This window comes from Ipomoea triloba, chromosome 2, assembly GCF_003576645.1.
Source record: "Ipomoea triloba cultivar NCNSP0323 chromosome 2, ASM357664v1".
NCBI lineage: Eukaryota > Viridiplantae > Streptophyta > Magnoliopsida > Solanales > Convolvulaceae > Ipomoea > Ipomoea triloba.
In genome coordinates, this window is record NC_044917.1 from 10,662,525 (window position 1) to 10,680,001 (window position 17,477).

Here is a 17,477-nt window from a genome sequence, read left to right on the forward strand (position 1 = left end):
CTGGCATAACAACCGACAGAATAATTTGCCGGTCAAGTTGGTCCTCTCCCTTTTTTTTTTCTCCCAATTAATTGAACCATTTCGTTATTTTTTTAACCGTGTTTACACTCATTTTATCCAACCTTTTATATGTATTAGCATTTTATTCCGTGACTGAAAATATAAAAAATAAATATTGCTCAACTAATTGGGAGTAAAAGAGTGAAGGGTGGTCCCCACTCCCCAGTCTGAATTGATTCGTGAGTCAAGTACGAAACAGCGACTAAAAAAAGATGATAGAAAATTATTGTCTCTTTACTGTTTATCGACCAGAATGTTTGTTGTTTTTTTTACCAAAGAGAAGACGAGGAATCCAATATCCTTAGTCAATACTCCCGACTCGTCTACCCAGGCAGTTCCACACTTCCACAGAGTTTGGTTTTTGTTCTTCATTTTTAATAATAATAAAATACTGAAATAATTTGAAGAAAACACTATTTCTTAAATTTTAAATTATTTTATTTAAATAAATATTGTACATTTTTATCGATTACTGTAAGGTATTCAACTAATCGATTTAATAGTATCAAATCAACGAATTAATGTCTTTGATTATAAATTTTAAAACTTGAAAGCTTAATTAATTGCTCTTTTGTATATAATTTGATGGCTTATTTAAGCTTTTTTCCAATAATGTATGTACATCATAATTTGAAGAGATAAGTCAGAGGATTACTCAATTATTAGGCATCAATTGTAACCAATATGATTGGCATGGTGGTTCAGCACTCCCTCCTTAAAATGAGGTTAGGGGTTTGACCTGACTACCGGCTAGAGGGATACCTTTAGAAAACCAATTCAAAGAGAAAAAAAAAAAAAAAAAAAAAAACTATCTCAAGAAAGAAAAATCACACTTACAAGGCAATATTGGTCCAATTCTTTTGTGGCCATTATTACTAATCACTACAATTATATACATTACTATAACAGAAAGCTTTACAATAATGCAGGATTGATTTAACCTGATTCCAAGATTCATTCTTGAAATAATCACTAATCAGCCATGAAGGCCTACCTGGACTTATTCTACAAGTATATAACTATATATCATACTTATTCTGCAAATTTCAACTCAACTTTTCAGTTATGAGTCCTTCAATTGAACCAACCAAACCCACAATTGACACACACAGACAAATCATGCTGAAAATCTCAAGAAAAACCCACTTTCTTGTCCAGGCTCCAATTTTGTTCTGCACAACATACATTTCTACTGGGAAATAAATGGCCAATGGCCAAAAGGTCACGGCTCCCAACACTCCTAAAACCTGGTTGAAGTAAGGGAACAGCATTGCAATGCCTGTAGTTGATGCAACATATGCGGTTCGGAAACATAGCCGGAAAAGGCTCAGCCGGAAAACTGGCAAGAAGGGAAGTTTTAGAGCATGGGGTTTCATCAAAACTTGGCTCTGTGGGAACCTTTCTGAGAACCATTTCTCCGCAAATGCATAGATCGGTTGACAGTATATCTGAAGAAATCCCATTTTATTTTGTGTTAGTTAATGAAAGTTTAATAGAGAAAATGGTTAAATAGATCATTAATTTTATCTGAAAAATCAATTAGACCCTTCAACTTTTTAAAAGTATAATTAAATATATTAACTTATTATTTTGATACATTGAAACCCAAACTAAAAACTGGTTAGTGACCCGTAATAAAAAGTCATTATGATTCCGGCGACAAAACAACCGACGACCAAGTCGCATGTCACCTTCAAATCAATAGAGAAGGCAACCTAGTGGTTGGAGAAGGTAGCCCGGTTGCCTTCTTTGTTGATTCGAAGGCGACCGAAGACTCCCGCTGATTGTTTTGTTGTCAAAAATAGTTATCGAAGTTGGTTGGAGAACCGCCGGAAGGTTGTCGGAATTATAGTGACCTGTTATTACAGGTCACTATCCGATTTTTGGACATCAATACACCAAAATAACATATTAATGGGTTTAATTGCATCTGTACAAAATTTAGGGGCCTAATTAATTTTGTAGGTAAAGCTCAAAGGCTTATTTGACACAATTTTCAATTTAATTTGTCTAGAAATCCTTCTCCTAAACTTTACCCTTATGACCAGTTGAACTGTCCATGCGGACTTGTCTAAAAATCGAAGCAGGGTATATGGTATACCTGATAGCCTCCAATTAGATGCAGAATAATGCAGGCGTTGGCTAAATCAACGAGCCAATATGGGTCGTAGAATCCGAATCCGGTCAAGAGGTTGCCGGGTGTGTCGTTGCCAAAAGCTGCGTAGCCAAAGCATCCGCAGCAAGTATAGAAGAAAGTGGTGATCAGTATTGCAGCCAATGATGCCTTGTTCATGGTCTGGTGTTCTGGTGGGGGTGACTTCAGAGTATCCTTTAGATCATCAAATACAACCAATTAACCCCCCTTTAAGGATGACTACAAGAAACCAAGAATATAAGCATGACAAGAGTTTCAGGTTTCAAGAAATTATAGTACCTGTATCTCGAGGACAATAAGGGTGTATGGATAGGCAAAGGAAATGTCTGCCAGGGCCTGAAATGATAACCATATCTTCTGAGCAGCAGTGTGTGTTGATATTCCAGTGATGCTTCCCTTAATTTCCCTGTTTTCTGTAAATTACGAGGAAAACGGGTAAGAATTACCCGAGTGTGCACTAGATAAGTCCCGACTTGCAACCCTAGCCAACAAATTATCACAAGAAAGTAAACAAATCTAAGTTGTCCATAACTGACTGACTCAAACCAAGAAAGTCAATAGACTTGTGCTGCCAAGAGTGGAATTGAGTCAACAAGCCTGATCAATTTGGCTGGGTGGATGACAAAAAAGGTGGAATTGAAGAAAATGAATTGATACCAATAACTGTGGCAAATCCAAGGCCTAGTCCAATGGAGGCATAGCCGAAGGACATGAGTGCAGCAACAATGGAGAGCCAAGCCATGTTATGAAAATCAGGTATCTGCGACGCAAATATCTGAGCAATTCCAAAAATCATCATAAACACGTTGGTCCCAATCCCAGTACTACCGCAATTAGCCTCGTGCCCATTCTTGTGGTAGCAGTTTGATTTCTCAATCGCCCTGTATCAATGCCACAAGTAAACAGTGCACACAGACAGCTCNAAAAAAAAAAAAAAAAAAAAAAAAAAAAACTATCTCAAGAAAGAAAAATCACACTTACAAGGCAATATTGGTCCAATTCTTTTGTGGCCATTATTACTAATCACTACAATTATATACATTACTATAACAGAAAGCTTTACAATAATGCAGGATTGATTTAACCTGATTCCAAGATTCATTCTTGAAATAATCACTAATCAGCCATGAAGGCCTACCTGGACTTATTCTACAAGTATATAACTATATATCATACTTATTCTGCAAATTTCAACTCAACTTTTCAGTTATGAGTCCTTCAATTGAACCAACCAAACCCACAATTGACACACACAGACAAATCATGCTGAAAATCTCAAGAAAAACCCACTTTCTTGTCCAGGCTCCAATTTTGTTCTGCACAACATACATTTCTACTGGGAAATAAATGGCCAATGGCCAAAAGGTCACGGCTCCCAACACTCCTAAAACCTGGTTGAAGTAAGGGAACAGCATTGCAATGCCTGTAGTTGATGCAACATATGCGGTTCGGAAACATAGCCGGAAAAGGCTCAGCCGGAAAACTGGCAAGAAGGGAAGTTTTAGAGCATGGGGTTTCATCAAAACTTGGCTCTGTGGGAACCTTTCTGAGAACCATTTCTCCGCAAATGCATAGATCGGTTGACAGTATATCTGAAGAAATCCCATTTTATTTTGTGTTAGTTAATGAAAGTTTAATAGAGAAAATGGTTAAATAGATCATTAATTTTATCTGAAAAATCAATTAGACCCTTCAACTTTTTAAAAGTATAATTAAATATATTAACTTATTATTTTGATACATTGAAACCCAAACTAAAAACTGGTTAGTGACCCGTAATAAAAAGTCATTATGATTCCGGCGACAAAACAACCGACGACCAAGTCGCATGTCACCTTCAAATCAATAGAGAAGGCAACCTAGTGGTTGGAGAAGGTAGCCCGGTTGCCTTCTTTGTTGATTCGAAGGCGACCGAAGACTCCCGCTGATTGTTTTGTTGTCAAAAATAGTTATCGAAGTTGGTTGGAGAACCGCCGGAAGGTTGTCGGAATTATAGTGACCTGTTATTACAGGTCACTATCCGATTTTTGGACATCAATACACCAAAATAACATATTAATGGGTTTAATTGCATCTGTACAAAATTTAGGGGCCTAATTAATTTTGTAGGTAAAGCTCAAAGGCTTATTTGACACAATTTTCAATTTAATTTGTCTAGAAATCCTTCTCCTAAACTTTACCCTTATGACCAGTTGAACTGTCCATGCGGACTTGTCTAAAAATCGAAGCAGGGTATATGGTATACCTGATAGCCTCCAATTAGATGCAGAATAATGCAGGCGTTGGCTAAATCAACGAGCCAATATGGGTCGTAGAATCCGAATCCGGTCAAGAGGTTGCCGGGTGTGTCGTTGCCAAAAGCTGCGTAGCCAAAGCATCCGCAGCAAGTATAGAAGAAAGTGGTGATCAGTATTGCAGCCAATGATGCCTTGTTCATGGTCTGGTGTTCTGGTGGGGGTGACTTCAGAGTATCCTTTAGATCATCAAATACAACCAATTAACCCCCCTTTAAGGATGACTACAAGAAACCAAGAATATAAGCATGACAAGAGTTTCAGGTTTCAAGAAATTATAGTACCTGTATCTCGAGGACAATAAGGGTGTATGGATAGGCAAAGGAAATGTCTGCCAGGGCCTGAAATGATAACCATATCTTCTGAGCAGCAGTGTGTGTTGATATTCCAGTGATGCTTCCCTTAATTTCCCTGTTTTCTGTAAATTACGAGGAAAACGGGTAAGAATTACCCGAGTGTGCACTAGATAAGTCCCGACTTGCAACCCTAGCCAACAAATTATCACAAGAAAGTAAACAAATCTAAGTTGTCCATAACTGACTGACTCAAACCAAGAAAGTCAATAGACTTGTGCTGCCAAGAGTGGAATTGAGTCAACAAGCCTGATCAATTTGGCTGGGTGGATGACAAAAAAGGTGGAATTGAAGAAAATGAATTGATACCAATAACTGTGGCAAATCCAAGGCCTAGTCCAATGGAGGCATAGCCGAAGGACATGAGTGCAGCAACAATGGAGAGCCAAGCCATGTTATGAAAATCAGGTATCTGCGACGCAAATATCTGAGCAATTCCAAAAATCATCATAAACACGTTGGTCCCAATCCCAGTACTACCGCAATTAGCCTCGTGCCCATTCTTGTGGTAGCAGTTTGATTTCTCAATCGCCCTGTATCAATGCCACAAGTAAACAGTGCACACAGACAGCTCAGTTAGTTCTTAAGTAACAGATTGTAAACAACAACGCAGAATCCAGCCCTAATAGTCACAACAGAGTTTCACCCTCTTGCGAGCACCAGACACTGGTCCTCTCACTAACCTCATACTTGTGGAAGTGGTGATAACATAGGCAATACAGGTCCCATACATGCTCACATACTGAAGCAAACCACACATCCATCTATGTTTCCTTCCTGAACCATCACATAAGCAAACTTATATATACACACACACAATACAAATCTCTGCAGGCCAATGGATAAGCTTATACCTACCCAGATTAAACCTAACAGCATCCATGTAAGTGGGATTCCGGTGCCCAGTAGGCGACATGTAACACTGGGACAAAAGAGAAACAGAGATATAAGTCACAACTGCAAAACACAGCAATGCTACTGGCCCTGCAATCCATCCTAACTGTGCTGTGCTCCAAGCTAAAGACAGAACACCAGCCCCAATCACCGCTGCAATTATATGCGCAACAGCGCTCAACACAGTTCCTGCCACAACAATTTTAATTTGCTCAGCCAAAATTACCAGTTTTTGGTAAAAGCCCATGTGAGTATTACTTAATCTGAAGCTTTGGATTTACCTGTTCTGATTACATCATGGCCACCACTGAGGATTGAATCTCCTTTTGGTGCTGAGGGTTGTTGGGTTTCCATCTGCATGGTGTGTAGGTCAATCTGGTTTAGCAGAAAGGCAGAAGAGCTAGAAAAGCCTATCTGATATATCCACAGGGTGTCTGGCTTGTTGGGTATTAAAGGAAGATATTTCCGGAAAAGTACAGGCTTTCAATCAGAAGTAACACATATCATAATACACCCAATACTGCTGTCTTATTTTGTGACCAAAAAAAGCTGGGATTGCCTACTCCGATTCGGTATAAACCAATATGGGAACTCATTTTCGAATGTGACTGAGAACGTCTCTATACTATACAATTCAACCTTCTTTTAAAAAGTTCTGTATATATAGTAGTGTTGTAAAAATTCTGCCTAGGCGTCGATTAGTCCCCGCCTAAGTGCCGGTTCACCACCTAGTGTATCACCTTAAATGGGGCCGGCTTAGGCGCGGGCCTCCTAGACGTCGCCTAGTTAGCCAATTAACTATTGTTCTTTTTTTAATGGGTTATTTCACTCAAAACAACATCGTTTTGAGCAAAATAACGTTAAATTGTACAAACTCTAGATATTTTTTAGGCTAATATTTAATATTTTAGTATTAACTATTAAAATATTATATACTTTCTAATTATTAGTCTTTAAAAAAATTAAAAATACTTAAACAAATTTTAAAAAAATTTAAAAAATTAAATAAAAAAAATACACAGCCGCCTAGACGCGTATTAGTCTTTAAAGAGTTAAAAATACTTAAACAAATTTTAAAAAAATTAAAAATAAAATTTAAAAAAATACACAGCCGCTCCCCATAATTTGATTTAATTTTATTCAATTTAACTTTACCGTTAAAATTTTGCCAGTTGTATGCTTCATTTCTTAAGCAATATAAACGAATAATTATTGACTTACCAGTTACCATCTATATAGTATTAGAGCCATCATTATTACATGGACCATGGTCCGCACAGCTGTGTTATTAATCATGTTATAATAATGTTATATTAATCAAGCTTGTAACTGTATAATTTGCATAAATCATGGCAATATAAAAACATGCAAATAATGTGATGTAGGACCAAAACAGCACGTCCTGCCATACTGTGACAATAATTTGGGTCATCAGACCAACCCAGAGGAAATCCAGCCACATGAAGTTTAATTGGCACACAATATTCGGCCATACAACAACAATAATTTGGCTCAAGCCAACCCAGAGGAGGAAGTTTGGTACACAATATTTGGAATCTAACAAGTTGAGATTATTATTTTAGTCTAATTTAAGGAGAGAAGAATAATATATGGGAAGGCGTTGCATTCTGGTTCTAGTTTGAGGAAACATGGTACGTCTTTCAGGTCCCAAGATTTAAATCTATCTAACAAACAATATTAGTACTATCCTAGTCTATTTTAAGGAGAGAAAAATAATAATTCCTCATTTCTATTTGATGTGTATGGTTTAGTTAACGAGGTTTGACTGGAATTATTTTTATTTCAATTTTCATAATATTAAGTTTAATATTATTAGTATACAAAATTTATATATGAGAAAATTATAATTTATGCCCCTCACAAATATGTCTATTATTAATGTCACACCTGAATTATTAGTAGTGTAACTGTTGCATCTCAATTTTCAAAATGTGGCATATATTGCCCCTCTCCTGAATTATTAGGGTGTAAGTGTGGTTACCCGCTGCTATTTTTCATGTTAGAAGACCACGTTTTTTGCCTCCATTTTTCTTTCTTCGTTTGTTCTCCTTCCAACAACAACAATGTTTCTCCTTCTTCCTGTTAGGGGAGGGCAATATATATCACGTTTTAAAAATTGAAGGGTAACATTTATACCACTAATAATTAAGTGATGACATTGATAATTGACATATTTGTGAGGGATATAAATTATAATTTTCCTTTATATATTTAGAAACTACATTAAAAATATTATTCAATATAAAAAAAATAGTAAAGAAGAAAGATAAAATAAGACAGAAAAATTAACTTGAATTGTATAAGACTCTGATTCTAATTTGAGGAAACATGGCTATTTCAACTAAGATAAACTAATAAAATGATTCCTATTTAGAATGGAGAAAGTGTATTTTCCTTCTCAGAAACTCGTTGTGCAAGTCTAGTAATTTTGAACTTATTTTGACGATGCTTGGGGCTAAATATGATCCATTCTAAAAAATATATTGAATTTAATAGATATTAAATTTCAAAAGGATTACACTTTTAGCAAGAGTAATTAATTTTTTTTATGTATGTTCTAATTACAATTTTAATATCGATACCATAATAAATAAATAAATAAATAATGTTTTGTTGACAATAAGTCAATAATGCGGATATTTCACATAAAATAATATATAAATGAAAGACAAACTCTTTTACAAAAAAAAAAAAAAAAGTTTTCAGTTTTTTGTTTTTTATTTTTGTAAAAGAAGAAGTTAAAAATTAAATTAAATTAAAGCTAAAATTTGGAGAAATTGAATTAAAATAGATTACAATTATTGACATATTCAAAAATAAAATTTAGTTAAATTATATAGAAACTAAATATACACATATGTATATGTGTTTGTATTTTACATAGTGGCAACAAAATTGGTAAAAGAGAAAATATTGGGTAGAATTGGTAAAACGATATAAAGATGCAACATAAAGAACACACAGAAAATAAAAAATAAAAAAAAATAAATAAAACACCCGATGCTAATTATACCACTAATAAATAATTTTAAAAAGCGTCAAATAATCTATCAAATTTTTAAAATTTGTGCAATTAGACTATTGAATAATTTAAAAAAAAAAAAAAAAACTGTGCAATTGAATCATATAACGTTACAAAAATTATGCAATTGGCATTATTTCTATGGCATCCCACTTGGAAAATAAAATATCATTTATCTTTAATTTCATGAAAAATATAATATATTAATAACTATTTATTTTAAAAAAAAAAGAAGATGAGATGAGGTTGTGATCCTCCCAAATTATATTGTGGACCATGATTATAGCTGATACTGCAGTTGTCTTGAACGGATATTATAGTTGTATAGTTGTGTTGAAAAGATACTGCAGTTGTGTTGAAAGGAAACTGCAGTTGCACGGAACAGAGGCCATTCATCCGTTCAACACAACTGCAGTATCCTTTCAACACAACTACAGTTCCAGATGAATGACATGACCTCTGTTATGCGCAACTGCAATTCTCTTTCAACACAACTGCAGTATCCTCTCAACCCAACTGCAGTATCAATTCAACACAACTGCAGTATCAACCATTACCCATAGTTGACAATGCATTGTGAACCATGGACCACAGTATAACGATTGTGTTATCCTACCCCTTCCTCCACTGAAGAATGATGCATGATTGACTCCACCGTGACTATGGACGGAGAAGGATGCAACCATCTACCACTGTCCATATGTTTTTTAAAAAACTAATTAAGAGAGGAGGAGGCAAAGCTACCTCTGATCTTGCTCCATTTAATGGCAACCTTGACGAAGGAAGATGTCTCCTCCTCTGCTCGTAGACGACTTAGACAGATCAGAGGAAGATGCCTCCTCCGTCCTCAATAACTAAAAAAATAAAAAGTAAAATAGTAATATTTTGATTAATTCTACTTGGAAACATCATGCTATAAATGTTAATTGCACAAATTTATAGAGTTAGAGTACGTTAAAATTGTACACTTTTTTCTTCAATGATTCAATTACACAAATTATAAAATTTGATGGTCTATTTAGTCTTTTTGCTAGATTATTTCAATCCAGGATATTATTAAATAAAAGCTTAAAAGGGGAAAAAAGAAAAAAAAAAAAAACAAAACATAAGGCAGTAATTGAAATGAAAATGTATCTGTATTACTTAACACATTTTGTGTTAAGTAAATGTATTACTAATGTGTATACTATTATCAGCTTTTTTCACTTTGGTTATTCAACTTTTTAATATCTGGTAATTATATTAATTTACAATTAATACACGATTGAGATGTCGTTGAACCTTATTTAGTATGTTTTTTCAAGTCATATTATTATGTATATTTATAAAATTCAAAAGTAGAAATATATATTATCCTTGTAAATATAAATCAATTAATAGAAAATAGACGAGCATAGAGTTTTAGGAGTAGTCAATTTCATTTAATTGTTTTAAGAATTTATATATATATATATATATACACACACACATATAATATGGTTCAAATGTGATTGGAGTGCTCAAGTGCGGTTGTGCAGTGAGAGAAGAGTCATTGATCTTGACAAAATCAACGTTTAGGATTAACAATTAAAAAAAAAAATGGCAATTTCGTCATTTTTCATATGAGTCAAACTTAAGGGCATGGTTTTCTTCTTAAGCTGTGCGACTTTTGTGCTTAAGGTGTGTGGTTTTAAGTTTACGGTGCGCTAGTTGTTGAAACTTAAGTGCATTGGTCTAATGGTTTAGGTGTGTGATTTTTCTTATTAAGGTGCGTTAGTTGTTGAAACTTAAGGTGTGTCGGCCTAAGGCTTTAGGTGCATAATTTTCCTCTTAAATTGCTTTTTCTTTTACAATTCCAAAATACAACCAATATTCTTTATAAAAATTTTTCTATAAAATTATATTTATATTAATCCAGCTTAAAGTATATAGATTAGACGATTAAGATGCATCAATTTAAATTTAAATAATATATATATTATCGTAAAATCGCACGGAAATCTTTCCCCGAAAGAACCCTTTTCTATATATATAAACTACTGCTCAATCTAGGGACTTCAAAATGAACGCTACATTTAAGGTTATTAAAGGACAAAAAGAGTTAGTGAATTTTGTCATCTTCCGATCCATTGATTTTTGCATCCGACATGTGAGTGGGTGTCTCTTTCGATCTGCAGACTGCAGGACCTAACCTCTGCACTCTGCTCACCACACAATTATTGACTATTCAACGTGAAGTTAGCTAAAGACAGTGTTCAATTATTATCCAAACGCATCTTCAATAGTGGGATTCTTTTTAATTTTTGAGAAATTTTTATATGTTTGATTAAAAAAGAAAAAATAGGAAAGATAAAAGAAAAAAACAAAACAAAACAAAAACAATATTGAATTTAAAAAAAAAAAAAAAAGGATTGTGAAGAGCATTTACACGCTCAGCAGGCGTGTGCAGTGCACACGCCAGGTTGAACGCATAATTGATCTTCACGCGTGCGCATGGTTGCTTGTTTAAATAACAGTGGGGTTCACATATAAAAAGTTTAGAGTAATCTTATTAGTGGATTTTTAATGGTTTTTGAAAAAACAAAATTGCTATGATTTTTATTTAATGTGGAAGATGATTTTTAGTTTGTTTTTATTATTGCAACGCTTGGTTTTTACCGGGCTCGCGTGGAGAGTGAAAAGGAGAAACAAAGTCCAAGCTCTACGCGTTCAGCGCAACATTCATGCCTTATTGGGCGTGTAAAAGTAAGCTTTTAATTAAAAATGTCAATTTAACGAACATGTTTGTTAACGTTAGCGAACACGTTTACGAACATGTTTGTGAACACTTAATTATCAAACACATGCACATGTTCATGAACACAATTCGTTCACGAACAAGACATAATCTACGTCCACGAACAATAACCGAGCAAACAACACAACTATATATGTCTGTGAACATGTTTGCGAACATTATTAAATGAACACTTAATGAGCTTGTTTGCGAACATTACTAACGAACATAAATGAGTTTTTTTTTTTTTTTTGAAAACCGAACATAAACGAGCTTGTTCGCGAATATTACTAAATGAACACAACCGAGCTTGTTCACGATCTCTTAGCAAACGAGCTTACCACTGTTTAAACCCTATTCGTTTATTAACCGAGCTCTAAATTTTGTTTGTTAATGTTCGTTTACCTTAATAAACGAACATAAACGAACGCTTACCGAACACGAACACGAGTAGTTTGTCGAAAGCTCTGTTCATTAACACTCCTAGTGAGATATATTCGATTAATTGTGTTTTTATTTTTTTTTTATTTAGAATCCGCGCCAAAGCCCAAAAGCATCAAGTCCAATAGTTATACAATGGACCTAGGTCCACCCCTGTGTTCAAAATACACAATTTACATACTGAATGTTCACAATTTATATATTGAATGTTCACAATTTGAATTGTAAACATTTAGTATGTAAATCACATTTAGGATGTGTTTGGTTGACATGTTTTTGTATAAGGTATGGGTATCAAAATGATTGTTATTGTTTGATTGAAAGGTTTTTAGAATACTACTATGGGTTTGGAATACCATATTATTTGAAAAACTCATACCCTTATTAAATAAGGGTTTCATTTCCCTTCCTCATTTCTTCCCCAACTATTAATAATTATTCTCATTCCACCCTACTACTAAACATGCAAAATACTTTCACCAAATCACATTACTCTTACTAAGTATTTGATACCCATACCGATTTTGATTCCCATGTACGAACCAAACACACCCTTAATATATTGAATGTTCACAATTTGAATTATAAACATTTAATATGTAAATCACGTACAATTTATATATTGAATGTTCACAATTAGAATTGTGAACATTTAGTATGTAAGGGTGTGTTTGGTTCTCACATGGAAATTGAAATCGGAATGGAAATCAAATACTTGGTAATGGTAATGGGTTTTGGTGAAAGTCTTTTGCATGTTTGGTAGTATGGTGGAATTGGAATGATTACCAATATTATTATTTGGTTATGTATGATCCTATAATAGGAATACAGGTTTTAAAAATACAAGAGCAAAAAATCAAGACAATTTATTCTAATATAAAGACATCCAACCTACCAATATGAACAAAGAAAATAAAAACAAAAATCTAAAAGTACTAATCCAAATTTAAAAATCAAATTACCAATTATGAGGGAGAATGATGGAATGAAACCCTTATTTTATTAGGAAATGTGTTTTCTAATTAAGGGGGTAATCAATTCACATAGTAGTGTTCTAGAAACCTGCCAACCAAACAATAACAATAACTTTGATTTTCATTCCTGATAGCTAAACCCATGAACCAAACACTCCCTAAATTGTATATTTTTTATCTGATTCCACATAATAATTTGCCCATTAAGTCGGAGCTCGTCATCTAAGATATTATAGTTGAGTTAATATTAAGGGTGTGTTTGGTTCGCACATGAGAATTGGAATCGGTATGAGTATCAAATACTTGGTAAGGGTAATGGGTTTTGGTGAAAGTATTTTGCATGTTTGGTAATATGATCGAATGAGAATGATTATTAATAGTTGGCTGGGGAAGAAAGGAAGAAGGGAAATGAAACTCTTATTTAATAAGGGTATGAGTTTTTCAAGAGGTATTTCAAACGCATAATAGTATTATAAAAACATGTCAACCCAACAATAACAGTCACTTTGATACACATACCTTATACCAAAACCCGTCAACCAAACACACCTAGTTTAGATATAATTGTGTACTAAAAAATAGATATAATTGTATATTTGTATCTTGATATATTATGAATAAATATTGAGATATTTTAATTAGATAATGTTAAAGAATTTGTGCTCATTGAAATTTTCCCATTCCCATAACTATAATAAATACTGGTCTTTATTTTAGGACATTACAGGTATCTATAATGAAACTCTTTAGAAATAATCCTAGAGAATAAATAAAATTCTTAAAATTTAAATTTAATATTCTCCATTAAATGATTTAGTACTAAAAGATCAAAAGATTTTATTTAGAGATTTATATTTTATTTTAATATTTATTGTAAATGATTTGAGTTTAATATATAAGTTCGAAGTTTTTGTATTTAAACACCTAATTTAGGTATTTAGTGACTATATTGTTTAAACGTATGTAGAATGCTTTTATTGAATATTTGAATGTTTAATTTGGTATATATATATCTAGTGCATGAAGATATTTCTTACATTGTGTTCATTTAAAATGATGTCATGATTTAATTTTATAAATAATTTGTGCACCAATTAACTACTAACCAACTCAGTAAAGTCAGGTACGTCATTCTTTTATGACATGTTTGGTTCATGAAATAGGTCAGACTGTGAACTAAACGTGTTGTTAGGGTGTTATACTGAGATATAATTGTCACAAAATATAAAATGTTTAGTATTAAAATGTGTCATATTTTAAAAGATGAAGATAATTATTATGCATATTTAAATATAATTATTGTAGAACATAACAGCCGTTTACTTCAAGCCGGAAACTGTTCTCTGTTTTCTAATTTTCTTGTTTTTTTTTTTGTTTTTATTTAGAAATCTTGTTTACTAACACTCATTTTTTCATATTTATTTTTTTGACTAACATTATAAAATTAACAAAAGTGTAATTTCGAGTGATTTTTAGACCTTATATTTAAAATATTTTTGGATATATGTTTAGTTTAAGTGGAATGAATAAAATTGTTACTTTTATGTCTAATAAATGTAAGATTTTTACATTTGATATCCGAATCAATTTATATTTGTATATATAACTAACTAAATTATTCTTTTGAGCTAATATTTAAAATATGTATTTTTGGATATATTCATTGGAATGAAATGTATATATATAATTTTTACTTTGAGGTCTAATATATGTGAAATTTCAATATCTGATATTTCTGAACCAAACTTATATTACAATATAGCATGACTAAAAATATCAGAATCAATAATATATTGAGTTTAATCAAAATCTAAAACTTGGTGTAGAATTCAAGTTTTAATTGTGATAATATGAATAATGTCTAACTTTAATCCTAAGCAAATAAATAATGTTTATATAAGTAAATATGAGTAGAAAAAATAGAAGATGGTGATAAGTAAAAAAAAAAAAAGATGACAATGAATATAATCATAGTAATAAATAAATATGTAACCAAATCGATATATAACCAAATAGATGATATATGATTCAGTTTTCAATTTAGAAAACAGTTTTTAAAAGTTTTTCGATTTCTTAGAATTTTGTTTTAGAACTTGATATATAAGTCAAGTTTTTTTTTTTTATTATTACTTCCGCTGAATTATATTTTAGACCTATAATTTAAAATTTTGAATATAACTTTGATACAAAAGATTATAAAATAAATGAGACAAATTAAAGTGGTTGAGTTAAGAAATCCTTATTTCATGGACTATGATCCCCACAGTTGTGTAAGTAGAACATGGTCTACACAAAAATTTGCCTGAGTTGAGTGGGGGTGGGAATTGGTTAATGCTCAGTATACATTTTACTTGCACTTGTAATACATTTTATTTGCACTTAGGTACAATATATGAAACTATTAGTTGCACTTTTAACACAATTTACTTGCACTTCGATGTTCAATTATTTACAAAAATGTCATCATTATTTTTTTTTTTAAAATCAATGTTTCTGATCCGTTAGATTTGGACACGTGGACGACGCTGAGTGATTCTTAGTTATCTCATGGGCTACCCGTTCTCACCTGAATGGAATTCTATTTTATACACACACACACACATATATATAAAGGGTGAGAGTGCATAACCACTCACGTCAACCAAATTGGTTTGTAACTCGTCCAAATTTAATACGCATTATTAAAAAAAAAAGTATTTTGATTGTTTAAATATTCACGTGTTTGGTTACTTTAATCATTCATTATTAGAATTTACAAAATATTTTTTAATTTTGAAAGACTGTTGTGGCTTTTTTTTTAAGTACTATTGACTCTGTTACAATGTAGTATATGTTCATAGATACTTTTTCAACCTACTGAAGGACAAAGAGTTAACAGTCGCATCCACTAAGACTCGAACTCACTCCTTTCTAGGTGAGAGTGTAAACCACAAATAAATTGAAACACAAAGATCGTTACATTCAAACTTAACCATTTAATTCAAAGTACTAGAGTGTTGATAAATGCTATGTTAGATAAGGATGCCAACAAGGCACCAATGACATATACCAACAATTACATCAAATAATGTAATCATTTATTAGTCAAACAATCAACTAAGCAAAAACTCCAAATAACCTTGTGATCGTAATGACTCTTCTAAATACGAGATCATAAAACCGAATCTCGATGGAGGCGATATTGACTAGCATGCAGATTATATATTACAATGTAATAGAATTAATAATACTCAAAAAAAAAAACAAAAACAAAACAAAACAAAACAAAGCAAAAACTAAAAATCATAGCATGATTCATATATATAAATCGAGTGTTAAACTTCAAAAACAGAAATTGTGGAGAACCTTCTAAACCTAATACCATAGATGTGAGACTCTTTATAAGAAATTAATCTCGAATAAAAATCAAATAACATAGAATTGAAAAGAGACAAAGGAAAACCTGGTCATGCTGACGAACAAAGCCATCCCCCATCATCAATGGTTGTTGATCATCTCCCCTTCCTGTTTGGACGCCCATGACTCAATCACTCACCCTCTGAATTGTCTATTCACAAAATCTACTTTAAATGATATGATCTGATATGATAGAACTAAAAGAGTAAATGTACTCCAACTCCCTCTTTTGAATTGGCTCGATCTTTGTAATTTTCCTGGATGGTTTCGCTCTTTGTAAGAACTAAGAAGGGTACGTTTGAGTGTACGCAAGCAATGGAAGCGACAATAATGGTGGCAAGAGAGTGAGTTCTTGCCAAAGGAATTAATTAGAAGGTATGAAGTCACCATCATTTCATATAATGTATACAATTTTGATATGTTTGCTGAGAGCTACTCAAAGATTTCTAAATACTTTTCTTAGTATAATTTTGAATTCTTTATTCTCAATTCAATTTGAGTAGTTGAGTGAAATGACAAAACATTTGACAAATCAATATTATCTAGAAGAAAAAAATGAATAAATGAAAATCACGTGTTTACAAATCTTATGTAAATTTATTGCAAAATCAATAGGTAAATCAATGTGTATGCATTTAGTCTTTACGTAGTGTTGTATGCGCCTACAATATAAGTTTTATGGATATATATAACAAATACTGTCAACATAGAAAGAGTAAATAATGTTACAAATGATGTATTAATAGGGCATTTGGTGGGACCATGGGATCTAGGGGTGGGGTCATTTTATTGAGAAAGTCTTGGCTCAAGGGGACCGGGTGGCAGAGAAGAATAGTAGCCCAAGAAGTTGAAGGGGTGTGTGAAATGTAACAAAATATTAACAAACAAAACTCAAGCACTACAAGAATCAACCACCCAAGCTACTTAGATATCATATACCAGAAGAAATGATGCTCTACTTATCCATGTGAATATCGTTGGCATCTAGATAGTGGGGGACACGTGTATAACCAAGAATGAAGACTAGTCGACGCCGTACACTTGTCAATCATCCAGAAGCTCATCAGTACTATATAAGGCGCCCTTGCCTCCCCTTTAAAGGCATCCCTTGA

At 32.7% G+C, this 17,477-nt stretch overlaps 2 protein-coding genes across 3 annotated transcripts; both read right to left on the minus strand.

The window, feature by feature from the left end:
- Nucleotides 1-893: 893 nt before the first annotated feature.
- On the minus strand, nucleotides 894-3,112 carry LOC116007211 (probable amino acid permease 7). The gene is made up of 4 exons (XM_031247826.1): nucleotides 2,873-3,112; nucleotides 2,495-2,628; nucleotides 2,162-2,389; nucleotides 894-1,508 (listed from the first exon to the last, which is right to left on the minus strand). The coding sequence occupies exons 1-4, from the start codon at nucleotides 3,012-3,014 to the stop codon at nucleotides 1,107-1,109; spliced, it is 906 nt and encodes a 301-aa protein (XP_031103686.1). The 5' UTR covers nucleotides 3,015-3,112; the 3' UTR covers nucleotides 894-1,106.
- Nucleotides 3,113-3,192: 80 nt separating this feature from the next.
- Nucleotides 3,193-16,674, minus strand: LOC116011089 (probable amino acid permease 7). 2 transcript variants are annotated; one of them, XM_031250606.1, is made up of 8 exons: nucleotides 16,412-16,674; nucleotides 6,038-6,110; nucleotides 5,721-5,945; nucleotides 5,546-5,639; nucleotides 5,172-5,395; nucleotides 4,794-4,927; nucleotides 4,461-4,688; nucleotides 3,193-3,807 (listed from the first exon to the last, which is right to left on the minus strand). In XM_031250606.1, the coding sequence occupies exons 1-8, from the start codon at nucleotides 16,487-16,489 to the stop codon at nucleotides 3,406-3,408; spliced, it is 1,458 nt and encodes a 485-aa protein (XP_031106466.1). In that variant the 5' UTR covers nucleotides 16,490-16,674; the 3' UTR covers nucleotides 3,193-3,405. The 2 variants fall into 2 exon arrangements, with proteins under 2 accessions (XP_031106466.1, XP_031106465.1); XM_031250605.1 differs by lacking the exon at nucleotides 16,412-16,674 and adding an exon at nucleotides 9,416-9,532.
- Nucleotides 16,675-17,477: the final 803 nt, after the last annotated feature.